The sequence below is a fragment of the Symphodus melops genome (assembly GCF_947650265.1).
Source record: "Symphodus melops genome assembly, chromosome: 9".
Lineage (NCBI taxonomy): Eukaryota > Metazoa > Chordata > Actinopteri > Labriformes > Labridae > Symphodus > Symphodus melops.
In genome coordinates, this window is record NC_136699.1 from 19,419,234 (window position 1) to 19,447,105 (window position 27,872).

Here is a 27,872-nt window from a genome sequence, read left to right on the forward strand (position 1 = left end):
TCCCTATTGTGGCATAAATGTTACGTGCGAGATCTACAGGGACAAGCAGGTCCACGCGTAAAAGGGGCCAAACTTTTTCTCCTGTAAGCACTTTTACGCACGCTCCAATAGCCTATCACGCTCCTTTTCCTCACTAAAGCTTTAAGTATGACGAATAACTTCAAAGTCCATTTCAATTTGGGTCGACGGCTCGGGCCGCGGTAGTGGTGGTAGAAGCGGGGGAGTGGAGATGTGGGGTCAACCCAATAACAGACTCCTTTCCCCTCCCTCGCTCTACCCTCCACCAACCCCTCCACGTCCCCATAAATGCCTTTGCTTCCTGCTCCCAAGTTCGGACAGAGCGCTGAGCGCTGTGATTGGCCGCGACTCGCTCTGTGGGCTGTCCCCCCTGCGCTCTCTTCGACTCGGGTTACAGTTGAGCTCGAGCTGCTGTACGCATCGAAGCCTTGAGACGGTTGTCCACGGTCTTTCAAAAAAAACAGACACACCGGCATGGAAACGTTGGCAGGCGGATTTAGAGGCACCAAGCGGACTGGTGCGCAGGCTTAACCGTACCTCGGTACTTTTTGTGACTGAGCAGCAACGCGAAACAAGGTACCGAGACGTGAGTGTTTTACGCACTGGCCACGCAGCATGCCCGAGTTGGAATAGAGGCGACCCTGCTGGAGCGCAACACGCACGCGGAACGGCGCTGAGAGCCGGGAGGGATATTTACAATAGAAACTCAAATCCGTTGCGCAGAAGAATAGCAAAGGGGGGAGGAGGAGTGAAAGATAACACTGGAATGAAGTGGACCTCGGGATTCCCAGCGTGCTGCGGAGTTGTGACTGATGGATGAATGTGGTCATCTGTAGGCTATAAACAGCGACAGGTACAGACACCATCAGGGGAGCTTTGACAAAGACTCAGCGCTTCATCGGCAGCCGCATCGCCACATTGTGGCTCCAGAAACTGTGCGATCGCTTAGATCTGTTTCACCACACATGAGATCGTATCCTCGAGTTCTCTCTACTGAGTAATAAGGTCGCGAAGGTTGTTTCTGTCTCAGCTACAGGTCAACCAGGACACTCGGGGGGCTGCTTCCCTCCCAGATTCCTTCAAGAACCGGGGGCTTCTTTGCACATCCTGCGGACAGTTCAGTCAAGGACACGGGGGCCTGGAGAAGATTTTCAAGAAGTCGGACAGAAGGACATGTATCTGATATCGACCTCACATGCTCCTGACTGATCGTAGCTCACCTTCCCACCGGGCGAACCACAGATAAAGGCAGCCAGGCGCACTGTCCGACGCTCTGAGTTATCGTCTTACTGTCTGTACATAAAGCAGAATGGCGGGACTCGGCTGTTGGAAGTATTATCTCTGGATCTTTATTTTAATGTGCAGGTCGGCGTTACCTTCTGCCAAATCGCTGGAGACTATAATTTGGAGCTCGCAGAATTCCAAGTAAGTCTCATATTTCATTTGTACAAGCATACCATATTCACTGGGTGTGTGCGCAATGGAAGACTGACATTACTGGAAAAAGTTCTCATTGTGTGCTGGGTTAAATGTTCTGTTAAATGTGGCAATTATCTTAAAAAAGGATCATAATTTATTTAGATGTAATTGTCGTTCCACAGAGTTCTGTGTTGACTTAATTCTCAGTGGGGAATTTCCCAACGCCACAGAAACAGCAGATACAGGCTTATACACCAAACAGTAGGCCTCACTTAAAACACAATGATAGATGGATAATTATGATAATTTTTTGACAATATTGCAGTCACCTTTTTATGACAGATTGAGGGCGAAGTCTGCTTTGGCACTCCATTTACGACTATCCAAGAGTTGTAAAAGTGTGTTTACTTTATCCTTCATTTTCTTGTAAATGATGTAATTACCTGAGCAGACAACGAAGGAGAAAAGTCCAGGAAAGAGTGCCAAGTGTGTCAAGGTGTAGCCCTGTAAACTAGATAGATGATTTTCTCCTCTCAGACCGTCTCAGGCGCCCTAAATGTGGTCTGCTTTCTTTGGAGAGGGCCACACTGCGTCCCAACTCTACCCTGTTTGAATTTAGGTTGCCCACACACAATGTGTGATTAGATGGTCTCAGATATAAGACCAAGGAACGCTTGAAATGAATTATTTTTCCTTAATTGGTCTGGCTTTGGACCCAGTCTAATTACTCTATATTAAATACAGGGGCAAGTTTCTCAAACGCACACAGCTGAAGCCAGACACTTTTCTTAAAATTCATTTTATTCCCCTTAAAAACACGCCAAATGAGCCCAGACTGCTGATAAAAAAAAAAAAATCCGCTCTGGTAACAATTATCACCCACTTAGACTTGACTCCCACATTTGCACGATGCAGGAAAGCACACATAAGGGAAAATACTCTAAAAGGATAAAAAAATAAAACCCTCTCCTGCATGTCTGCATGAGGCTGAGGAGCTGACCTTCATGTGAGCTCACAGCACTGAGGGGAAATGAAGAGTAGCCCGACCAGCTTATAACTAGAATTTACTCGTTCAAGTGAATCCATGATTTATCCCCCAAATGTCAGATGTCATTGGTGCTCGCTGTGCAGTCAGTGGGTATGAATATTGCTGCCACGTTCAATGGTTATGTGTGTGTGTGTGTGTGGCCTGGTCCTAATGGTAAGACTACTACGGCCCATCAGCTTTTATTTGACTAAAGGCTGCAGAGGTAGTGGAACAATGAGCTTCATCAGACAGAGATATAAGATCCACACATATCCCATATGCACAAAAACCCACACCTTGTGTCAGTCATGGGAAGACGGATGACAAAAAGTGGGGGAGACATTTATTGATTGATGATGTCACCTGCAGGGAATGTCTTAGAAGGTTGCCACGCTGGTTTCGGGATTGAAGGATCATTTCTCCATCTGTTTCTCCACTCTGCTCCTTGTAAAATCCCCATGCTGGCTGAATATTTCATAAAGTTCACAGTGGAACAATAATGCACTCCGCAAAGTGTTCTCTCAACCTAATTATCCTGCTGCTCCGCGCTTACAAAACAATAGACAATTATCTTGCTGTGTGCAGGCTTTGCAATAACAAAAGACAAACCTGTTTTTCTTCTGAAATGTATCAGTCAGCAGCGGCGTCCGATAGGCAATAAAAAAGGGAATACTTGTACAGCAATCAGCATCAGTCTTCACTGTTTGTTGTTTTAAATTCCATCTCTTTGTCTCAGCCCATATTACAGCGCAGCGATAACAGAGAGAGAGAGAGAGCGTGGCCTATAGAAATGTACAGTACACTATCTGGTGACTTATCGAGATTTACGACTTCTTACTTCCTGTTCCCACTTTGGGGAGCACTGCTGCCTCAGCTAATAAATTAATCTGGCCCTCTGCTTGCACACTGTACTACATACACACAAAATATAACAATACCATCGCCTCCCTACAGGCCATGAGTTATGAGACAAAGTATAGGAAACCAGCAGGTTTGGGCCTCTATGGTGGGTGTGTGTTTTTTCTATTTTTATGTGTGTGTGTGTGCAGGCTTACGAGCGGGCCCCTCCAAGTGGTCCTGCTGCTATGGATTTCCATGTGAGGATTCGATCACTCCGGCTCCTACATTATCAATAACTGGGGTTTGCTTAATTGATTTCCTCCCAGCATGCTTGAACAGGCAACATACATCATCACTGTGGTGCCGTCTAGAAAGACGAAGAAGCAGGAGAACCATCCTTGACTTTAAACTTTTCCTGCAGGATGTTTGAGACATTTTTAATATTTAATTCGAGGGTGGTTGAGAGAAATGGCGTACGGGTAGAGCAGAGGTTTTTTTTCTTCTTTTTTTTTTTTTTCCCGGGGGTGAAAGAGCAGCCGTGAAGAAGAAGGCTGGATGTGTCAACGTCCCCGGTCGGTAAAGAACCTTCTAACATTTGATCAGAGCAAATCGGATTAGTTCTCATTTAGCTGAGTGGGATTACGCTAGAAAATGTCACTTTGTTATGACTGATCACGTCCCATCGGTTTTTCTGAAGCTAGCACAGCAATGTACAGGCAGACATCATAATCACGCACACACACACACACACACTCACACACACACACACACACACACACACACACACACACACACACACACACACACTCACTGTGTTCTCGGGAATGCTGCAGTGATGCCAATTTAATGATAATCTGACAAGGTTGCTATGACTGGCTCCTGCACGTCCTCTAACCCTCCTTTGCTAATATTTACCTCATGACCTGAAGCCACCGCAGCCTGTTTGCAAGCCGCTCAGGAGACAAACAAGATGATAGGAGAGAGATGGGAAACACACTTGCACACCTCTGAAAACCCTCAGCGAGGAAACAGCCACGGGCGGGCCGGGTTTTCTGCCGCACTGGTTTTAAACTCTTCATATTTTCGGCGTGGCTTGGAAAATAGTTTGCAGACATTTTCTGGCCTCCGTGTCAGATTTGAAGCCCACGAAGTAGCAAAACAGACAGAGAGAGGCGTTTGTGTCGATAAGAGTCGGCTGAAGCCTCTGTTCCTGCGGGTCTTTACTTACTCATCTTATTTTGATGCCTATTGACCTCAGCTGCCTGGCTCACAGTTTAACAGCTCACTGGTTTGGTTTATAGCGTGATTGTGTGGTTTAAAGGTTGAGTGAGTTTGATGATTATGTTGGATTTGATTAACACTTGGTTATTCAGTGACATTTAGCCAAAGACTTTTTTTTTTTTCCAAAATAGAAAAAAGGTATGGAAAAAAAAAGGATATAATATTTTTTTTTTACAGAGGTAGAAACTTAAGAGTAGAAAAAAAAGAAATCTAATTTAGCTGTTATTATTAGTTAAGGTGCACACAAGGCCAAATGAAAGTTCAAGTTGTTTTTCATAATTAGATTTTTTTCCGATAAGATAATTGGTGGGAAAAAATCGTTGGAGGCAATTAGGGGGAAAAACAAACAAACGTCTGCTTTATCCTTGATGTATGCAATCAAAACAAATGTTCAAAAGGTTTGTTCTCAAACGCTGAATAACTTTGACTAAAGAGTGAAATTTCTTTACATAATTCTGTGCTGACATTTACATCTCAAAATGTCAGCACAGGGTTTCAGTAGAAGGTTTAAAAAAACAAACTGCAACAGCAAAACTTGAAACTGCCTCAACCTGTTGAACGAGAGCCGGATGAAACTTCAGGACTAGACTAGAAACTTGATTTTGGGTCCTTGCTAAGAGTTAGGAGAACGCTCCCCTCATTGTCGGCTGCAGAGTGGGTCACTGCTGAGAGGGTCAGAGGCCTGTTTTTGTTTCTCCCCTGCCCTGTGCCCTGCTGCTTGCCCCTTTTTACCCCTCGCGATACACACCTTCTCTCTCCTATCCTCTCAGAGTTCCCCCTTTCTCCCTCTTTCGACTCTGATCGTGTTTCCCTCTGATAAAGATCTCATTACACACAGAGAGGACTTAGAGCCCGAGCCCCACTCGGAGAGAAAGAGAGAGGGCCCACCAATAAGAATTACTCGTGGAAAGCAACTGGCCCACGGTGCTGTAAAGGCTCCCTGTGTCTCTCTCTGAGGACAGCTGCGTCTGCTTTTATGTGTGTGCACTTCTGTGTGGACATGTCTGTTGTTTCAGCGGTGAGCAGTGTCAGACTCTTCATTTGGTTATCAGTGTGAGGCACCTGGGCTGTGAAAGGGGTTCCAGAGCTTTAGGTTATTTCAGGGGGAAAAAATGCAATTTTTCCATCATGGTTTTTCTCTCCAGATGGACTCACTTTATCCGCTGGTGGTTTGGCTGCCACATCACTGAAAACTGATCATTCTGCTTTTTTGTGTGTTATGATGCGTTCATTGCTTTAAATTCATGCAGTGGTGAATGTGATACCCAGATACAGTCCCCTGCTTTGGGATGAGTTGCATTTGCGGCACATTTTTTACATTTGCATGTATGTAGGAATCCTACTGGTGCTCAAGACAAAGAGTTACAAGTGGTTTTCTTTAAAGACATATGGAGACTGATTCACAACCTAGAGAGCAGCTGAATATCATGAACCACTCTGAAGAAGAATGGAAAACATGAGTCAGTCCATCAGTTAGCTGATCAAAAACAATCAACAGCAACTTTGATAGTCCATCTGGGTGAGGCAGCATTGATAAAATCGTTTGTTACTGTATAAACCATAATTTCATAGATTCTGAGGAAATCAGTTGAGAAACGGTTTATGCTTAAACAAATGAGCTCGGGATTGTTTTTTTTTCTTTCTTAATTTATCAAGAGAATTAAAAATGCGTTGTCACAATTATGACAAAATCCTGTTAATACAACTACATGAAACAAGAGTTCAATTAAATAATTTAAAGCTTAGAAATCTCTGTTGAAAAATTAATCTCATCTCATGGTAATTTATTGCCAAACCCCCCACCTATAATTAATAATGAGTCACTTCCAAGGATTTAGACAAGTTTTTGTTTCCAGCTTTTGGGCTGTAATAAGGTCTCATATTTCTACTTTCCTAAATTGCAGAGATTCATAGACTCAATGACTAATCAGTTTAAACAAATAATTGAACATTAAAATAATTGTTTGGATTTTTTGTTGCCCCATAACCGATAACCGATAATCCATTGACTTAATCCTGCACACCAGAGATTTCATTGAGCAGACTCTTACGTAGGAGTGACAGACATGGGCTTATGCTGTCTGCTGTGAGTTACACAACTCTGAGAAACCTGTTGAAACTTTGTGCTTCTTATTATTGGTGTAATAAAACCACATTTATTAAAGACTCAAGTGGGCCAAAGCAAACACAAAGTGCTGAATATTTGGACTTTATCCAGCAGTGTCTTGTTAGTAATCACTCAATTATTTTGCAGCGTAATTTGCAGCTCATTTAATTTTTACTTTTTATGTCTTCCTTCTGCAATTAAAGGACACTAAGTCTCTTATGAAAAGAACAAGTATGAGCTTATGGAAGTGAATGAGTGCTTAAGAGTGCATGCCGTTGTGTCATTGTTCTTTGTCCGGCCACAGAGGAGCATTAAGGAAGTGTTAGAAGCGTGCCAGTGTGCCCTCTGTGAAAGTGTTGAGGGCCGAGCGGTGGACGAGTGTGGAGTGGCTGAACAGTGGCTTCCTTACAGGCAGTTAGCGAGCCGGCTTCATTAGACAGAAGCCTGGAAGTTTCCCATCAGCTCTGATGCTGCCAAGCACAGGCTCTGGAGCTGGAGCTGGAAAGCTTCCCTTAAGATCTCTTCTTGTCTGAGCCCCAACTGAATCAAACGCGTACGTAGGGATGCATGAGTTACAGGAAGTGAAGAAAATACGTTGGGCAAAAGTAGGGAAAAGTCTGCCTTTTGTTTGCCATCTTAGTTCTTTTACATAAGAGGAGCTGAAAATAAGGGGATTAAACAGGAGAGGAAAGGAAGCTGATGTAGAGCGTTGAAACGCGGCCCTGGGCTCAACCGCACATCCTTTCAGTCCGGCGTAGAGCTCCCAGATTACTTCCATGTGTCAGCGCGAGGGGGAAAGAGAGGGAGAAGGAAGAAAGGGGACAGGGAGAGAGAAGAAGTTGAGCGATTGAAAAGCCAGCGGACTTGGATTGGTGGAGATCAGCGGTGGTGTTGGACAGTGGAACGGATCTGTGTGACAGCCATCTCTAAAACCATTACCCCTGCGGCTCCGACTCGGGAACTCGTAACCTCCTTCTCTGGACTGACCTCATAGAATTAACTCTTTCTCAGAGAACCCCTCTGTGCTGTGGAGGCAGACCTGATCAGACGCCAGGCCCAAACAGCGAGCAGGCAACCTTTACAGCCAGCTGCACTGCAACTTTTTTAAAGACGTCATGAGTTGTCAACAGCATACAGGAGGCAAGGGATCTGTTTTTCCCCACGTTTGTGGCGCTCCAAAGACTTTTGTGTGAGGTTTGTGTGCCAGCACTTTGGGGAGGGGGGTAAAGGGATTTCAACAAAATGACAAAAATGGGAGAAATGGGAGTTGGAGAGCATGTTTATTGACAAATAAAAAAGTCATGGTAAAGCTGAAAGAATGTGGGCTGTAAAATATAATCTTGGCAAATTTTCTCCAGAAGTTTAGGAAAAACCCTTAATTTAAAATAACTTCAATTTCAAGCTTGGTTTGTAATTTTAGCAGCTTTGCTGGAGTTCAAACCACAAACCATCAAGGATGTAATAAAGAAAAAAGTCTTCACTCAAGGTCCATTTCTAGGTTAACCAGATATTTTGTTATTCAATTTAAGCTTTATAAATATATCAAAAAAGATCACTTCAAGGTCAAATCTGTAATTTATTGAATTACATCAGTAATGTTGGCTAAACACCAAAAGAGGTACTTTAGGTTTATTTTACTAACTTTACTATTTTTTAAACAAAGTAATCTGGAAAAAAAAATGAAGAAAACTTTTTTATGATATTCTTTTGGTAGGGCGTAACTTATCTTTATATTTTGGTCCCAAAATACTTACATGTTGAATTAGGATTATTTTGAGTCTGACTTTCTCAGGTCAACCATAAATGTGGACATTTGACTCAAAGTACAAATATAAAGTAATATAATTGTACATTATTTAATATCCATGATTTAAGTGAATATGAGATGTGATAGTATTACTGTTAAATCACTTGACCTGTTGCGCTCAGAGTGAGCCAAAGTTTTTTTCACAGATAATATTTTGTAGACTGCATGACCGAACCCTGCCAGCTCTGAACGTATCACTAATGATCATCTCCGAGCTCTTTGTTCACTGTTATGAGTTCACTAATGGAGTGACAGTGTAATTGAATCGAGTGGTGGGATAATAGAATGATAAAATGATAAAGTAATGGAGTAATGTGGTAGCAGTCCCCTTTTCCCAGGGGATACCCCCCGTAAGTGTGTCAGTATGGCAGATGGGCGGTCTGTAAAAACCCCCCCTCCCCATGTTAATTATAAAGCATCATAATCCATCTATGGCATACAGAGGCAGGACATGGAGACTATTAGGGGGAGCATGAAAATGGCACAGTGTATAATCCTCAGGACTTTACCACTATTAGGCTCCCCAGGCATCGAGCAAAAAGCACTAATTTCTCCAGTAATCTTGTTCCAGCAGTCCCATTCTGCTCAGTCTGGAGGTGTGAGTGTGCCGGTGTTCCTGTCTGTGCCTGTACATGTTCAGATGTTCAGATTTATCTTTGATTTTTCCCTACTTTATCTTTTTTTTTTCCCACCATACCCACAGGCAAAGACAGACAGCCCAAAAGCATTTGAGTTTGTGTGTGAGAGTGTGTGTGTGTGTGTAATGTGTGAGTGTGTGGTGTGTAGTGTGTGAGTGTGTGTGTGTGTAGTGTGTGAGTGTGCATGCATTCCTCCGTTAACCCATTCTGCCAAGTCTCGGCTCAGCCTTTTCTAAGCAAACTCCCAGCATGATCCCGGTCCCCCTTGTGCTGGTGAGAGGAGTTGGAAGAAAAGGCCTTTAGGGACTCCTGCGGCTCCCAGGCTCGGCCCCGGCCCCTCCGCCCACGAGGGCCGGGCCTGGGATTTGCTGCACGCCGGGGCTCTGTGTGGCAGCTGTGACTGACGCTTCAATCGCCTCTCCCCGGGACACCCCAGTGCAACCCTGCATTCCCTTTCACACCTCGGAAACGGGGGGAAAAAGACAATTACACACATATTCAGCAACCTCCCTCTCTCAGTCTCTCCACAATGCTGCAGTTCTGATGTACGGCGCTTCACCAGACCTATAAAAACATTTCTAAAGTTGATCTGCTTTGCAAATAACTCCTCTTTCCAAACACATTGCAAATTAGTTTAGCTGTCTGAACAACCTGTCTGATTTTTTTTTCATGCATTTTAAATTGATCCGGTCTATTTTTCTAAGTTGTCCTTTTTTTTCAAGTAAACATTACAACTAAATCATTTCCTTTGCATTTCCCTTGATATTTAGAAAAATGTAAGTAATGGAAAAAGATTTGAGCCTAAAAGTGGAGTTAATGCTATCATGTATGGATTGTCGGTAAATTGAGTTTGTCTCAGGGCTATTGGAGCAGGGACTCGTAAGCCAGCGGGATTTAAGTCTCTTAATTGAATTATTTTGATTGCTGACTTGATTGATGGAGTCAGATGTGCAGCGTTTTCCATGAGTTTTTGTCCCACTAATTCTTCTTCCATACCAGACAGATACAATAGGAACCTGCAATCAATCACAACTGCAACTCCGAGCATTTTGTTTGGAGAGAAATGTGCCTGCCATCAGGTCCGAGCTCCACAAGCCAACCAGACAATGTAAAACCCACAATGACATCAGATAGTAGAGCACTCTAAAGTCTAATCTTCCCATAATGCCATGCTAAACCCCACAGAGACCCACGGCAGGGAGAAAGGCTTTTTTTTTATGCCCCAGCGCTGCTCCTCCTCCCATGGCCTCTGGCTCTGCGTATGTATGTGTGTGAGTGTGTGTGTGTGTGTGTGTGATGCGTGTGTGTGTGTGTGTGTGCGTGTGTGTGTGTGTGTGCATGTTGGGACGAGAAAAAGAATACAAGAGTGAATGGAGATGTCACTGTCAGACTCTGGCCTCCACATGAATCCGCTCCAGAGTGGCCATATTGGCAGCTTGTGTGTGTGTGTATGTTGAGTGAGGCAGCCTGTCGGGGGTCTGCCATTTCCCCTCCACGCCGAGTTCTTACGGCCATGATTGGAGCGCAGCGGGGCACAGGTCTATATTTCATCCCATTCATATGAGGGAGGCCGTTTCATCTCCCCACACACATGTTTCCCATTAGGTGTGTGTTTATTCTCCCCCATGATGTGCTTTGCCATGGAAGCCTCTCATGTCTCCGATATTGGAAATAGGAGAGAAGGTCTGCTAAAGCAAACACAATATCCCAAACTTCCCCTCTCGCTTTATGAACTATACGGAGAATGAGACTGAAGGCACCGTGTTGACTTTTTTTTTTAATGGGTAACCGTGGTAGTTCTTCCTCTCGAGGCTCGCTCATATAATATTTCACACTGATTTTAACTCGCTGATCTTAATGTGGGCTGCTCTTTCAACACTCTGCTGTCTCATCTCCTATTTTCCCCCCCCGCACTGAAAATGGTGACTACTTTTAGCTATTCTCCTCATCTGTCTCTCCCGCCCCCCACTGTGAAACATGACAGCACAAACCTCCACCACATCACTCCTCTCTTCTCCTCTCCTGTCTCCCAGATGAAAGCTCTTCTAGGCAGACAAACCTCTATGAGCCCTCTTTTTTTTTTTTTGCGCACTCGGCCCATGCTTGTGTTGCCGCTTTTAGTAGCTGTTTGCTGCATATTCTGATTTATTTATACATTTCTGATTGTAGCACCTCGTGCATGTCAAGAATCTCAAAGTCTGCACCTCTCCGTGTGCATTATGCGGCCTGAGTCAAATTCTTATTTGAAATATACATGAATTTATGAATATATTTATTGTGGAGAAGGTCCTGTGCATCTGGGAGAGTCTCATTTCCTGTAGTGGCCCTGCTCTGGAATGGAGTGGCGTGATCCTTGAAGGCGCCCCACATGCGGCCACCAAATAGAGCCGGCTGGTGCACCGCTCACACAATGGAATGGCTAAGGGAAGGGAAATGATTTGGCTCCTATTTGAGGAGCTAGAGCCGTCGCTTCAAAGCAGCGTGCCTGGCTGAGGCTTTAACCGGCCTTCTCTCTGCATTAGATGTGTGTCCTGTGATGAGCCTTTGAAGGGTGCGGGCAGTTCTGGCTGGGAGATTGCGATTGCCTTGCATGGGTGTTGGGGTACTGGCCTTGAAAAGAGACTTGCAAGCGGCTGGCTTCAACAGGATTGCGGCGCTCCACTCAGCGTTGCTTAAAGAGGGTCGACTGAAACGTGTTGACCCCGGAGCAGCAATGTGACGAGGGGAACGGCGACTGTGTCACGTTTGAATCCCCACACACACACACACACACACACATCGCAGCGGAAGTCAGTGTGGATATACGTGTGTGTACTCTAGCTCAGGAGTCAGCTGTGGTTGCCTTGTACAGATTAAGCTTTGAGTGTGCATTACAGATGGCTGTAATAATGATCAGATAGCCCTTGTAATGGAGACGGCCCAGTTTGTAATGGCTTCCTAAAACAACACATGGAGCGTCTTTACGAGGCCACAATCCGCCCGGTTATCGCAGAGCAAACTGTGTGTGCGAGAATAGTATCATGTCAAACAAGCTATTTATTAGCACACACATCACACACATTTCATTTTAACACCGACAGCCTGCATCTTGCCTCCGCTCGGCTTGTTAAAGGCGAGTGTTATCAGAGGAGACACAGACTCCCGCTGCACCAGTTAGGCCGTCCTCCCCTTTTACATTCACTGTTAATGAGCCTAATGATGTGTGTCTCTGCGATTGCATCAGTCAATATGCTGTTCAATATGGGTTTTAGAAACCCACTGACAACTTAAGCATGTCCGCCTGGATAAGATCTCCCATCCAAGGGAAGAAAGAAAGAGCAACTAATTTGTCTTGGATTGGATGGGACATGTGTTGCTGTCTTAAACAATCATGTGCAGAGATTGTAAGCAGAGAATAGACCTGTCACTCAGATTCTCTGATAAGAAGCTGCTTTTAAGTCGCACAGAAGGCAGCTGTGTGTATTAAAAACACTGTGTCCTAGTTATTACAGCGTCTGGTGCTTTGTAATATGGAGATTTGTTGTTTGCTCGGTGCAGACAGTTTTCAGCCTTTTCTTTCTGTTGTTTTCCGTTTTGATTTCTGCGCAATTTCAGATCCAGTTAAGTGTTTATGGTTCAGATGGGGCTGAGCTGCAGTTTCATCTCAGTTTATGTCGGGAGGTGTTTAGTATGTTGGAGACAAGGGACATTTAGCTTTATGCTTTATCCCAGAGTTGCCATTGGAGTTTAATAGTCTCCGCATAGTGATTACAGAATAGATCTGCCTTTTTCTACTACCTCTCCTTCTTTAACAGCATTAGACTTAATAGTCAGATTACTAAATTAACACAGCTTTCAACAAGAGGGCAAACTGTCTTTTTTTCTCATTTATTTTACAACTCTCATGCTGGTTTCTTCCTTGAAAAAAAAAAAAAAGAGGCAAAAGCAGAGACCCTTGTGACACTGATAAAAGCTGTTTCTTTTATAAACCACACAGCATTTGATTGATCTGTTCTTTGGTCTTGATCCCTGGGCTTGGCTGATTAAACCTATCCATCAGCTTCTCTTATCAGCGCCCTAACAGATCGACCACAGGACACTGAACTAAAACCTGTGTATTGTTGTTACACAGAAAAAGTCAAAGGCTAAGGGCGGGGAGGGGAGAGTTTAAGCAGAAATCCTCCCTATAAGGCCTTGGGAACAAAGAAAAGAAATCCCCTATGATTTCAAAAAAAGAGACGACTGCTTTAAAAAAAAAAGATTTCAGGTCGGTATCTTTCATGTGCTCCTTTCTAACGCACATTTGTCACGTCTCTTGGTGTGTAACCTCTAATTGAGGTCGAACAGTGGCATTGCAGACTGTGACAAGAGTGTTTCCCCTCAAGAGAGAAATCTGAAAGTAATGTTTCCTGTCCGCAGAGTGTCAGCTCCACACCAGCGATACGACCCTGCACCCAGCCACAACTCAAACAGACATCAGCCTGATAATGACATCTCTTTCACTGACAGGCTGTCAGTCACAAGCCTCTGCAAGCATCAACACATAAAAACCTGCATACACACAGACACAGACACACACACACACACACACAGACTTGGCCGTGTAGGCTTGCTCTCGTGCTCAATTGAAAACGAGGGCAGGCGAGCACGGTCGCTATTATGAATCATCTGAATGATTTGCAAGTCAAATAGCCAGTTTCATAAGATGTGCCTGTTATTTTGTGAAATAAATTTGAGTTCCTCATCTTCCGGATGACTGTTCAAGCAAATACATCAAGGCTTCTAAAACGTGGGTGATTGCATGTCACTTTGCTCTCATTTATCTGGAAGCATCCATTACCATCATGTTGTCAAGTCATTGAAAACAGCAGCGGAAAAAGCCAACAGATGGGTTTTTAGATACCACAGATGTTTGATTAAGGGGCATTTTTGTTAAAGATAAACCATGTTTATCTTAAAGCTCATCTTTATTTACTAGATTCATTTACCATTCTCAACATCCGGTAAACAAATGATTTCATACAGTTGAGCATAAACAGACTTATGTTGGATAAGGATCATATCAGAGCCTGCATCCTAGTTTATTGTCACGTTACAGCATGTCTAAATCGGATAGTGCTGAAGTTTGCAACTTGCTATCTTATCTCGGCACAATCAACGCAAGTTTACATAGGCAGAAAATCATGTTGAAAGAAGATGGTTTATTGAAATCCTGTTGTAACATGCCCGGCCGAAGCAGGTGTGGACCTGCGAGCTCGACTACTTGCCGCTGGTGATTTTAGGGGCGGGGGGGGGGGGGGGGGGTAGGAATACTTCCAAAATGCGAGACAACAGAAGTTGGCTCCTTGGCACGTTCATTAACCTGGTATCCAGCTAATCTCCTAGCTAATTCATTTAGTCCTTCAAGCACTCCTGTGTATTAATATCCTCTGCACTGCTGCTCGTGGGATGCAGTAGGAGCGTAGCCATGGCGATGATTGTGTCATTATTTTGCAGTCTGATGAGTGATATCCCAGAGGGCTGTAGCTGGGTTGTCCGGGCCAGTTGAGAGCGTCTGATTAGAATTGCAAATGGCGGCCAAGTGTTGTGTTTATTGTGTGTCTCAATATTGGAAACAATCAGGCGAATCAAAGCCCTCAGCTGGAGAGATGGGACTGAGGCACGGTGGGCCTCTCTGGTTGGCACCGTGTCCTGAGCGCATGCATGGTCCCCCCCCGGCCCCCCCGTCCCCCCCTTTCTCTCTGTTGCCGTCTTCTCCCAGTCAACTCTATCGTGTGTTTAGGTCCTGAAGTACGTGGACACAGCTGGAGGAAGAGAATGGGAGACAGAAAGAGCCACTAAATCTCGTGCACTCAATCATCTGTAGTGTGGCAGTCCTCTCACACAGCTGAGAAATATTAAACACGCTTTATGATAATGAAAGCGCTGGCGACAGTCATAAATATCAGGCGCAAAGTGGTGAAGGATTAAAATGTCTTGTACGTTTGCTCATAACACAAATTTGTCATTGATTTCATTGCTTGCTAGAATCGTTAGCGACAGAACTATCAGCTTTCCATCAGTGGAATTTTCCTTCTCCGAGGCCTGTCTGTGATGAGGTATATATCGAGTCACATAGTAAAGGCTCAGGAATATTCAGGTGCCTGAATGCATCTCTGGTGTCAAGCCCTGCAAATGGAACCCATTGGCAGAACACCCTTGTTATGGCTGTGTGACAGACCGGGGTGCAAAGTGCCCTAAACACACATCTTCTCTGCAAATCACTCCTAAAATGTTCCTCCTCAACGATTTGCCATTACCCCATTATTGACTCACTGTTTGTTCAAGATTCAGCAAAAATCCATCTGAAAGCCATCCAGCACAGTTGTGTGAGACAGGAAGCTAGTGTTTTAGCTCAGCGTGTAATTCACTCTGTCAGTTGCACACAGAGAGGCCTATCTTCTCTTGTTTCGCTACTGTTGGCTTTTACAGAATGTACGTGTATGTAATATACATGCACATGCAGGAATGTGTGTATGTGCACTCATGCATGCATATGTCCCTGTTGGAACACAGGATAATTCCTCAGTTCATACATGCTCCCCATATAGCACCGCATGACCAGTCACAACAGGCATGTGTGGGGCCCAGGTACGGGCATGCACAGAGAACAAGTATTGCCACAGGGAAATGACTGTTAAAGCTGAGTTTTATTGCACCACACACACTCTCTAAACCTTGGGACGCTGAAGGGCAAATGAAAAACTAAGTTAAGAGGAATGTGTCCGCACGGAAATCCCTTAGATTACCGTGATGTACCGTGACTTGGCAAAAGCCATCAGAAGACCCACAAGTCCAACATGATTTGATCAAGAGTCACCAGCGTTGGAAGGCAACAGTCAGTGCAAAGTTGCAGCTCGCGGCCTGTTTCGACAGCCCTATGTGCCGTTGAGCTTGACAAGCAGTTGATGAGAGATCCTTCCAATTGTGTGTGTGTGTGTGTGTGTGGATGTGTGTGAGTGTGTGTCTAAGGAGAAAAAAAGAGAATGCTTCAGAAGGAGAGTGTGTGTCAGATCGCCAACGTGGCTGTTTGTGAGTGTGTGAAACCTAGGAGAGAGTTCATGAGGTGACATCTCGTCAGCTGTTTGACTTTCCCAGTTTCCCAGGGAAGCAGTTTCGAGAACAATGCAGAAGAAAAACCACCAACCACCACAATTGAAATGCCACATGAAAAACGAGAACCCATCGCTGTTTGTTGGTGACTGAATTATTGCATTTGCTCGAGATTGCAGACAGGGGAAATGTGTGAGTGACTGCACTGTGCTTGTAGCAGACACATATCACCTACCGGACTCCCCTACCCATCCATCTCCCAGCACTCCTCACAATAGCAGGAATACATTAAAAAAAAAAGAGTGAGTCAGGAGGGAAGGGGACACAAGATAAATATTGTGTTAGTATTTTCCCTCCCTCTCTCGTGCAATTGTCTTCCTCACTGACAGATGAACAATGGAAGTATTTTGAACTTTGCTGCATGCTATCTTTTACTTCGGGGTTCAGAACCATGCTGTCAAAGCCAGACGTGTTCTGGCAGAGATTGATTGATTTGCTTGCTGTGTACCATGTCTTCCCTTTGTTCTCTCAGGAAGGCTTTGGTTTAGCTCCAGTGTTCCAGACTCTCCGTAGCTGTGTTGTATTAACACCTTTTAACACCATACAGACACATAAACTATCGATTCAGTTCCCCCTTAAGCATAAAGTGTTGCTATAAAATTCAGACTGCAAGCAGTTTAATCTGTATCTGAAAAAGTAGTCCACCCCACGTCTGCCTTTAGTAAAACTAATTCAAGGATCAAGTATCATGTTATTACTGCAAAGGAAATAGTTCAGTATTTTGAGAAATACCCTTTTTTTGCTGTCTTACCCACTGTGAAATGATAGATTTCCCTACATTTTAAGTCTCTCAAGCTACAGCTACTTTAACACTAGAAAACTAGCAGAAACAGCCACTAGAAAGGCTCTCAGTCGTAGGGTTTTTACTTCAGAAACAATCTAATCTACTAACTAATCTATTTTACCAACATTTTTAAGTAAAATAGATGGTTAAGAAATGCTACGTTAGTTTCATATGATCTCTACGTCCAGGAACGCTATAGTTGAGTCAACAGTCAAAAATGGTTGTCGTGTTGGCTGAATGAATTCAGTCCAAATGAGTAGTGCATCAAAGGGGTTGAGCCACAACACCTGTAACCCATTGACAGAAAAGAATGGAAGAGGAGGCTTCAGTGCCTGGGCTGTGAAAAAAAAAAAAAAAAAAGAGCCCATGGAGAGATAACTTCAGTTTTTCTTGTAACTGTTAGGCTCTGCTACAACGTTCAGATCCAACAACATTTAAAACAATCTGTTGGATTAATTTGAAGAGTATTTTCACATCTTTATTGTACAAGAAGAAAGGGAGGGCTTAGCCCTGCTAGCCCATTCATGCCAGCCATCCCTGTCTGAATATCTTTCAACAGCAGAAACGGCGAGTCTGGCTCTATCCCCTTTCTCCCTGCATCTTTGAGGCTTACTAATTAACATACTATCCCATTTGTTTCATTTGGCAAAAAACCTAAGTGTAAAACGGGCCCTTAACAGTGCTACAGGTGGTGCTGGTCAGACTTTATTACATTCTTGCAGAGCCAGGCAAGCTGTTCCCCTTTATTATTTTTCTAGTTTTTATGCTAAGCTAACAAGCTTCTGGTCCAAGTTCATTTATTTTGCACAGATATGAGATCAGTATCCACTTTTCTTGTCCCTCTTTGGGCAAGAAAGGCAATAGATCCCAAAATGTGTGTGGGACACCCACATTAGTAATGGACGCCAGGTTTGTTTGGGAGATGTCTTGTGTTTGATCACTTCACATTTTATTCCTCGATGTGTTGGTGCCAAAATACAGCTGAGCATGGAATTAAACCTTCTCCCCCCTGGTGTCTGTCAAAGAGCCAAATCATTCTCAGCACTAGTTTGAAAAATTAGCTAACTTTAGCTTCAAACCATAGCCTGACTCTCATCCTCAGTGAGCTTTTCACATTGCTCCATTATTAAGTCTGAAGCCTCAATCCCTCGAGTAATTTTTAACCATGCTGAGAGAAGAGGGCAATTAATAAAAAATGAATTTAACCATGACTGGCTGAATAGGAGCCAAACTGAAATTAAATAACTGGTTTAGCTTTGTTTTTGTTTGCGTTTGTATCCGCATATGTAATTGCTGATTAAGTAGCAACATTAAAGGGTAGTTTTCTGAGGACTTATCGATGATGAGGGGAGAGAAACAGAGTAGAAAATGTCCACCAGCTCACAAGCCGGTCAAGCTGTGTGGGTTTGATTATGGTTCGGATTCTGTTTCTCTTTAGTTGCTCCTTCTCTCCCCCAAGTGGGAGTAAAACACAATTGGGTGAGTTTGAGAGATGCTATTGTTCATCTGGGTGGTTCGCCTGCTCTCGTCTCCAGCTCTGCTCTGTGCTGATTACAACCTTGCATCCTGGTCCAGCTCTTGACTCTGTGCACTGCAGCTCCTCGTCCTGGGGGATTCCTCTCTGAACTGCTGTCCAGCCCCCCAACCATACGCGCACTCATACAAACTCTGGCATGTTTTGGGTATCTGGCACGCTATCACACACGCACACACACTCTCACCCACTCCAGCACATATGACCACACGTATATCTGCACACAGAGTCACACAAACACGCTCACACATACAGTGGGTTCGGGCCAGGCGGGTTTGGCAGCGACTGTAGACTGGACCTGTGGAGAGATCTTTACGGAGCATGCAGAGCCCATCTGTGGCTGCTCCTCAGTGATGGGAGGCAGCTGGCTGTGTCTGTGTGTGTGTGTGTGTTTGTGTACGTATGTGCATGTGTATGTTGTGTGGTGGCCAGTGAAGGAACTAGCAAAGGAGGAAAGAGGCTTTATGTGTATTTGTGTCGCAGAACAACCCCAGAATGAGGGCTAAACTCAGACTTAAAGTGACCCAAAGTCTCTTGTCTTGTGGAGGCAAATACCCCCCCCCCCCCCCCCCCATCCCTCCAGCTGGAAGAGCTCAGTCCCTGGGCTCCTGGATGAATAAGTGGAGATTCAGAGAGCAACAGTCTGGGCCTTCTCTCGCTGTCAGTGATACCGTGGATGACGTTCAATCACAACCGCATACACCCATGCTCGTTTAACTCCCCTGCTCTTAGAGAGGGATGGGCTCAGCATGGACAGAAACCACAGCGGCCATAAGAAGAAACAGATTATGCTCTTTCTCCTCCCTAATGACTTCTGACACTCCTTTCGCTCAACAGTCCTCTTCAGCCTGTTCCTCTAGCAACGACGTCCACTTCTGTCCTCCTCGTGGCGGGGCCATCTGGGCGTCATCTTGTTAGCTTATTACTGACACTGACGGTGTGATGCAAGTCCCTCATGTGACAGTGATTGAGGGCGAGCATACAGAGCTTGTTTGGTGAACTGAGTATGAGAGGTGTGTGTCTGCCTCACTCGTGTGTGTGTGTGTGTGTGTGTGTGTGTGTGTGATATAACTCGCCTGTGTGCAACTGTTATGAGTCACGCTGAATGTGATTTGCTCTGCATGCCAGCATGTTGACTGAGCTAACTGAAGCTAGAGAGTGTTTGTCTGTGTCTGTGAGAGAGAGAGGGTGTCTGTGTTCACACGTACAAAAGCTGTTCTCTGCGGGGTGGAATTCAGGATATTCTGTCTGTCTTTTTTCCTCTGACATCTTCATTTATGCGCCCCTAATAGGGACAGCATGGAGGGAAAATACCGAGCTTTCTGCTTTCCAGCAAGTCACCGTTGCCAAGTCTGGAGTTTAAATGCAACTTGGATTGAGTTTATAGTTTATCCAATACAACTACACGTTGGCGAGCTTGTCCTGCTTTTCTATAATAGGGGTCAAATCCTTCCTGCTTTGCTAAACAATTCTGGAGCCAGATGGGCCTTGTTTTGCTTAATTTCAGGTTCCTTGTGTGTTTGTGTGGCTATGTGTGTGTGTGGGGCCTGCACCAGCATTGAGGCGACTTGTTTACCGTGTTTGACATGTGAGGAAATCGGTTTGTGTACACTGCGGGGCGTGTGTTTATGTGTGTGTGTTTACAGTCAGGCCTTCCTAAGAACATCTTCCCCTGCGACAGCCTGACAGAAGCCAGCTATGTATACAAGCACAAGGGTCGAGCCCCGGGCTACGAGAGCAGAACTATGACCGGCTCTCCTTCCCGCAGTGCCTTTTAAAATCCAACAAGAAGACTGGTCAAACTGGTTTCAGATCTGTTAGTCATACAGTCGACACCTCACAGGACCTTACAGCTTTACTATAAATGTGGCGAATGTCTCTGGAGCCATGCAAACACACTGACAGTTTGATGATACATGCTTTTCTCCCTACAATGAAATGATCACACTGTGTCAACATCTCTCGGAGGATCTTAACCACACATCAAGAGGGAAACCATTTCAGAAGCTGCTGCTTGAATGTTTCCATTGTGAGGCCCAGCCAGCGTGCGGCGCTATCTTGATGGATCTGAAAGCGGTTTAAGACTGAAACAGTCCCTGCTTGCAGACAATTATTTAATATTGATTGACTTGAACGAGAACAGGATGTATTTGTACCCTGTGATTACACACAACACAGACGGCCTAAGGCTAGTGAATTGGTGGCAAATCCCCACCATTATATATATTACCCAACGGCTCAACGACAATGCTCTTTGCATAAAACGGCTTTGTGCTCTTTACAGACTCAACTGTTAACCTGTCATGTGGTTGAATTACTGTCATACTTCCAAAGGAGCCATAAAATCTATCATATGGAATACTGATGGAAAGTGCTTAAAATATGGGTGCTGTATGGAAAGTGTCTTCTGTAATAATAGGGGGTTGGGGGTTGGGGGGGGGAAGTGGCCTCAGTGATTTTGTGCATAATGTAATAGAGAAATGATAATTGGTGAGGGAACACTTTTCCTGTTGTGATAATTATGTGTTGAGAGCTCGGGGAATAGCGTACCTGTTGATGCACTTATGTGTTTTAAAGACCATAGAGAAAGATTAAGAGCTGGGCTGCTGAAATCTAGAAATGTAAAGAGGTATACCTGCATCCTGTGTGCTTGCAAGTTCCTCTTGTATGGATGAGGATCTCGATATGTAGTCCAGGATAATTGATTTCAATTTTTATGATGGCATTTCATGCTGTTGCTCAGGAGGAACAAATCAATTTGACACAATTGTGAGGATATGAGCTGTTTCTGCCTCTTTCTTTCACAGTTCCTGTGTCTCGGGTCCATTCATTCAGCGGCCGAGGCAGCCTGCCAGTGCTAGGCAAGGGGCAGAGGCCTGAGTTGACTGGACGGGGGTGGAGAGCACTGGGGGAAGGGCCGGTTTGAGGCTCTGTAAGGGGCTTTGAGTGGGCCTGAGTGTAGGCGGCGTTTTATATGAAAGTTGGTGAGGGCAGGGCGTCTGAATAGGGGTGGCTGGGAAGTTGTGCTGGGAAGGTCCAGGATGCACCCCACAGTGCTTTTGTGTGCTCTCACATCCGTGTATGTGTATGGGGAGGTGGTGGCGGCGGCGGCGGTGGGGGGCGGTAGCATATGTGAGATCATGTGCTCATATTCACCAGTGGAATGTAAAAAGAGAAGGGGGGGTTCTCCTCTCTTTTTCCTCCGCTTGGTTGTTTTCTGTTCTCTCTCTGCTGTGCTGTAGCAGAGTCCTGTTTGTATAAGCTCTTTACAGGATTGAGCACGCTGAGGAGCCATCCAGATGAAACAAAACCAACCTCATTTGGTTGTTTTGAAAATGATTCTCTTTATTTTGTTTGGTCCAGGCAGATCCACCTCGTTTGACATGAGGGGAATAAAGGCGCTCTCCGTTCAGGGTCATTTCCCAGAAACATCGTTTGTATCTGAACGGCTCTTCCTCTGTGCACTCAAACTTCTTTCATCAACAGGTCTCCAGACAACATGAATGAAAGACGCAATTCAACCTCCCTTTTCCCCGCTTTTTCCCTTTCGACCTTCTCAAAAGTACAATAATCTTCAGTCACTCGTCTCCTCCTCTCCATTGCGTGGCTGTGTGTAACACCGGAGTGGCGCTGATTAAGCCAACAGAGAGACAAACGGGAGACAAAGTCCCAACCCACCAGTTTAGTTTCACATCCTGGACTGGAGCTGGGTTGCAGCTTGCCAAGTGGAGGGCTTTTAAACTGGGCTAAACACTAATTGCTGCCCTATTTCTTTTATGTTGCTTCTTTCCCATCTGCGATGGCGCTTCCAGACCTCCACAGCAGCCAGAGCCTCATTATAGCAGACAGTTAACAAAGGCTGGGAAACAGAAGCAGAGAATTCACTTAGGATAGCTATCTAACCGCCAAGTAGGAGGCCTGCTCAGAAAATTGAATCAATGACAGGGGCCGGCTTGTGATTAAATCCTTCAGGGATATTAGGATATTATGATTTTGGAAATCTTAATTATTCATCTAAATTGTTATGGCTTTCTTTGATAATGAATAAATGGATTGTAAAACAAGAAATGGGGGTGTAAGGCTCAATGTTTTATTTGAGCAATGGGTTTTAAAGCAATTTCTAACATTTGAGAGAAAAAGTTGCCAACACTCACACATAAAAAGAAAAGCCCCAACTTGTAGAGTGAAGCAAAACAACATCTCATTGTGATTGTTGCCTGGTCTTTCTTCCCTCTTCTCATGTTTGATGCTTGTTTTTCTGTAGGTGTTTTTCATGTGTAGAGGTGGGGGGGGGGGGGGGAGGTGAGGGGGAGGATGGAGAGGCGGGTGAGAGACGACAGAATGAGGGAGATGTTGAGGAGGTGAATGAGAGGGAAGGATAAAGCTAGAGGGAATGAGATTGGAGAGTTGAAATAGAGGGGGCTGAGATTGGGGGGGATTGAGAGAGGAATAGAGAGAAAATGGGGAGGAGAGGGGGTGGTCAGCAACAAAGCCTAATGTTGCTATGGAAACTTGTTTATGCCTCACTGATGCATCTTGTAGATCCAATTAGAGACTGATTGTGTCTGTGTCTTCATAGACACATGCACGTGCACCCTGGCACGGTGCACAAATACACACAGGCACGCACACAAACGCATGCATGAAAACATATGTAGGCCTATGGATATACACAAACACGCACACACACACACACACACACACACACACACACACACACACACACACACACACACACACACACACACACACACAGGCATATGCAGAGTGTTGCTCCTGAAAGGCAGCAAATTGTTAGGGTGGCCCGGACAAAGGATACCCGGCGTTCTCTCTCTTATCAGCCCTTGAATTAGCGCAACCCCTCCTCTCACCCCTGGCCCCCTCATCACCCCATGATCATCAGACAATAGCGTGGAAATAACGTCTCACCCGCTCCCAAGCCTGGTATTAGAGACCCTATCCACGCTTGCTATCATGACATCATATTTGGGCGAAAAATGGGGTCCCTGACGGATGGGATTTTGACCGTTTTGCAAATTTCATGTTGCATTTATCTCTTTTGTGAATGAAGTAATTTAGTTGGTAATGTCCCTGTCCAAGAAGAATGGCCTTGAACGTTAATCCAATCATGTTCATTTTCATGGGGGGTATTTATTCAGAAAATGGGACTTTTTAAATGATCGTTTCTTACAATGGCTGGCCGTTAGCCAGTGTTTAACATTAGATGAGGAAGGATGGCGATTGTAATCCCCCTCCCCCCCCCCCCCCCCCCCCCCCCCCCCCCCCACACACACACACACACACACACACACACACACACACACTCCTCTATCAGTCTCTTACAGGAGGCCTCACAGTCCTCCCTTCCCCGGCATGTCTGGAGAGTCAGTTATTTAGTGGTGAAATGATGTGTGTGATGATGAAATGAGGGGCTGTAGATAAGGTGAGATTGCTCTCTGAAAGAAAAAGAAGGGATAGACAGAGAGGGGCCCGGCCCCTGATGTCTTGTTAAAACGCAAGGGATCAGAAAGAACAACACATGCATTGCGCGCTGCTAAATCCTGCTTAAATCCGCTGGCATGGGCAGATCTAGCAGATAGCCCCGCTGCTGTGCTCGCTGTCTGCGACCACAACACACACACATACACACACATGCGCACACAAACACACACACACAAGTACATCAACACACCCGTGGTCAGTCCGGCTGTCTGGGTTAATGCTTGGCTAACTGGGACAGCAGAGCTGAACCATGTTGACATTTTAAGCCTCAAACAAGTCCAGAACAATGATTCAGCCCGTCTGCCCCCCCATCAGACCGCAACCTCAGCCCATTTTGCTGACCGACTCGCACACATACACACAGATGGGCATAAACATACACACCACTGCCCAAACACACTGCAAGTACTCAGATACCCCCGCCCCCTGTTTTCACACACACTTACACACACACAGTGGGTCTCCTCCTGTTCCCCACCTTTTGTGAATAAAAGAGAACAAGCGCTGATCTGATTGAGTTGGCAGCAGAGAGCGAGGTGGAGAGGTACAGTAAGGCCAGATGGATTATCTTAATCCTCCACTCGATGATCATGGCAGAGGGGAAGATGAACCCGGAAGCCTTAACCTCGCGTCTGACCCCTGAGAAATATTTTCTTCCCAAAATGTAGCCCTCTGAAGTAGGAGCAAAGGTATTATGTGGAGAAACCAGACTTATTTGGAACTCCAAAAAATATGAAAAAATAATCTGTGGCATACTTTGGATGTAATCCCATTTGTAGTCGTTTCTGTGGCAGCCATTTTGTGTTTGGCCATTTTGTTTCCCTCCTTGCACTCTTGTGGTATGCTTTGATTCAGATCCAAGAATCAAAAGAAACTTTCAAGGATTTGTGTGAAACGGTCTGTAGACAGTTGCTGAATGCTGTCAAGTTGCTACATGCAGTGTTTTTAGTGGGGCCAAATTAACTCCACTTTGCCTAAAGCCCATGCCAGACAAATCTAAACCCATAACTCTTACAGCTCAAAGTATTACGGCTGTATAAACTGTTGTTGAATTATGTAGGTGCTTTTCAAGACTTCCCTTCTTATGTGATCGTAACATGGTGTCCTTTTCCCCCCTCTCCCCCTCAGGTTTCTGGCTGGAAAGGGCCTAGTAATCTACCCAGACATCGGGGACAAACTGGACATCATCTGCCCCAAAGCAGACCAGGGCAGAGACTATGAGTTCTTCAAACTGTATCTGGTGAAAAGGGAGCAGGCCGAGAGCTGCAGTACAGTCCTGGATCCTAATGTCCTGGTCAACTGCAACAAGCCAGAGAAGGACATCAAGTTCACCATCAAATTCCAGGAGTTCAGTCCAAACTACATGGGCCTGGAGTTCAAGAGGAACGTCAACTACTACATCACCTGTAAGTCTGACACAAAAGATGATTTATTGTTCATATTTAGCTTTCTAACCTTCATTTACCAGAGAAGCCTGGCTGAACAATCTGGGTAATAATGTCTGTTTCACACTCAGTTACACACAGTCACACTTGGGAGTTTCCTACTAAACACTGTATATTAATGTCTGCTGCAGTGGCTCCATCGAAAACAGCTGGAGGTGGCGCGATTTGTGTACGGCACAGTGGACTTGTGGGTCAAGATACAAACCCAAACTTTAATTCATATTAGTCAAGTCAAGTGCTTCTTAACTTAATAAATTTGTGCGATACAAAAGCGAAAGCAGGTCAGCTGGACATAAAGCTGTGAAGTCTTTGTGGTCACTGAACCTGTTCAAAGGCGTTAAAGGAAAACATCTCGTTTTAAAAGCAGCTGCAAAGGGTACTACGTTTCCCAGACTTAACTGCAGAGCATGGCTTTTTTGTGCTCCATGGCTGTTTTCTTGTCTGAATTTGAGGATACAATGTCACCTTTGGCTTTATTGATCAAAAACATCCAATTAGAAAACAAACACCAGGGCTCACAGCCATGCACTGCTGAAGTGCTGAAAATTGATACTTGGATGTAACTACTGTGATTTGTTTATAAAGGTGTCAGGTAGAGGTCTTTACAATAATGACGCCTTATTGAAACATTTATGTAACTATAAACACACTTTGTCTTTAATATTCTGACGTCGTGTGGACACACTCAGCGGGACAGCTGCTGTTGATTCCTTACTCCAGGAAGATGTGTGTGTTATAGAAGGTGAACATAGTATCCTTACTGTCCATTCTGGGATTCACAAGAAAGCGGAACAAGAGCAGCCCCTCTCCCCTCTCAACTCATCGTCTGTATACGCGTAAAGAAACTCTGTCGGCGTGAGAGCAGAGGTGCTGATGGCTCCATTCTACAGTCAGATGCATAACAAGAGTAAATTGCGCTGAGCTGCAAAACTTTATGGGCCTGTTTGTGCTGGAACATCATAAGCGTAACATCCTTTGTGAATTCAACCTTGAGTTCAGAAAGTTAGCTTCAGCTTTTGCCATGCACAATTCAAGGTGCTCTCAGGAGGCTGCAGTGAATACTCTGTGTACGCGACTCTTATTTCCCAGTGGTAAGGGACTTGCACAGTTGCTTTACTTATGGGCCTAATTTCCACTCCTTCTGTAATTAGTACCATAAATACTTTTTTTTTAGGACCAAGAATGAAGAAAAATCTAAAAGTGTGGTAGCCTACCTGATGAGAACTTATAATGCTACAGACCCATAATGCTGACCACTCTTCTGTTGTACTTGCAGCATATTTACTTGTAAATACATGTTTCCTCTTTATGGTGTTATTATTTTCACTGAGCTAAAGTCTCTAAATCTGACGCTTCCCTTCAGTCATGCTCCTGCATGTTTTCTCAGATACCTTATTGTGAATCTCTAAAGTGCATAAAGCTCCAGACTTGAATTGAAAATGTGAAAGCCTCTGACCAACCTTTATTTGTGCGTCGAGTCCTGAAACGTCTCCAAGGCCGGTCATTGTATTTTTTTTTCTTCATATCACAACACAGACACATCAAAACAACAAAAAGTGTACCTTTGAAGAGTAAACTCAAAAGTAGTCAGTCCTTCAGGTAGAACTGGACGGAGTGACATCTGGATGAAGATGAATAAACTGTGGAATGGAATTCTTGTTAATTCTAGAACAGAGCTCCTTATATTATGTAACATTTCTGACACGTTGAAGTAAAGTATAAAACCTATAAGCAGACACTGCTGTGTAATGCTGCATACATAATAGTGTATTTATAAAAGATTTGGTCTCCATACATTCATTTGATGTTGCCTGGAGGCATCATTAGTTACATGTGGACAGTTCAATTAAATCCTCTGCAAGCTTCTTTATATTACTGTAAAGGGTAGGGCTGTTGACATTTTATATTTTATTGTCAACAAATCCCATGAAAGGATTTAAGACAGCAATACATTGATCCTCGCAATACACATTTTACAGAAAAGTCAAAGCACAATATATCGTATACCCCTTGACACAAACCTTCATTGTTGTCCCTAAAAACTCATAAAGCACATCCACTATGTTACATGCTTCTTTACTATGCTTATCAGTGACACCAGCTGTAGTTTGTTATCAGTCAATTCTGTGTATAATGTTTGTGTTCCTTAAATACACTATAAAAAGCAGACTTTTAAACAGCTAGAAAAATTGATAATTTAATCCAGCTGTCAGCTGTTTTTTTTTGTTTTTTTTCAGAATTGATTGCACGAGTTGTAAAATGATTTGTAACTTGTCCCCAAAGGTTAAGGCGCTCAAAAGGACCACTACGCGAGGAGTAGATGAAATAGTCTCATGTTT

General features: G+C 44.4%; 1 protein-coding gene across 1 annotated transcript in view; it reads left to right on the top strand.

Annotated features, from left to right (window-relative positions):
- Positions 1–344: 344 nt before the first annotated feature.
- Positions 345–27,872, top strand: part of efnb1 (ephrin-B1) — a 57,659-nt gene continuing 30,131 nt past the window's right edge. Inside the window, exons 1-2 of the mRNA XM_079352404.1 lie at positions 345–1,443; positions 25,217–25,494. Of these exons, the coding sequence (XP_079208530.1) occupies positions 1,328–1,443; positions 25,217–25,494 (394 nt within the window). The 5' untranslated portion in view covers positions 345–1,327. The remainder of the gene's footprint in view (positions 1,444–25,216; positions 25,495–27,872) is intronic.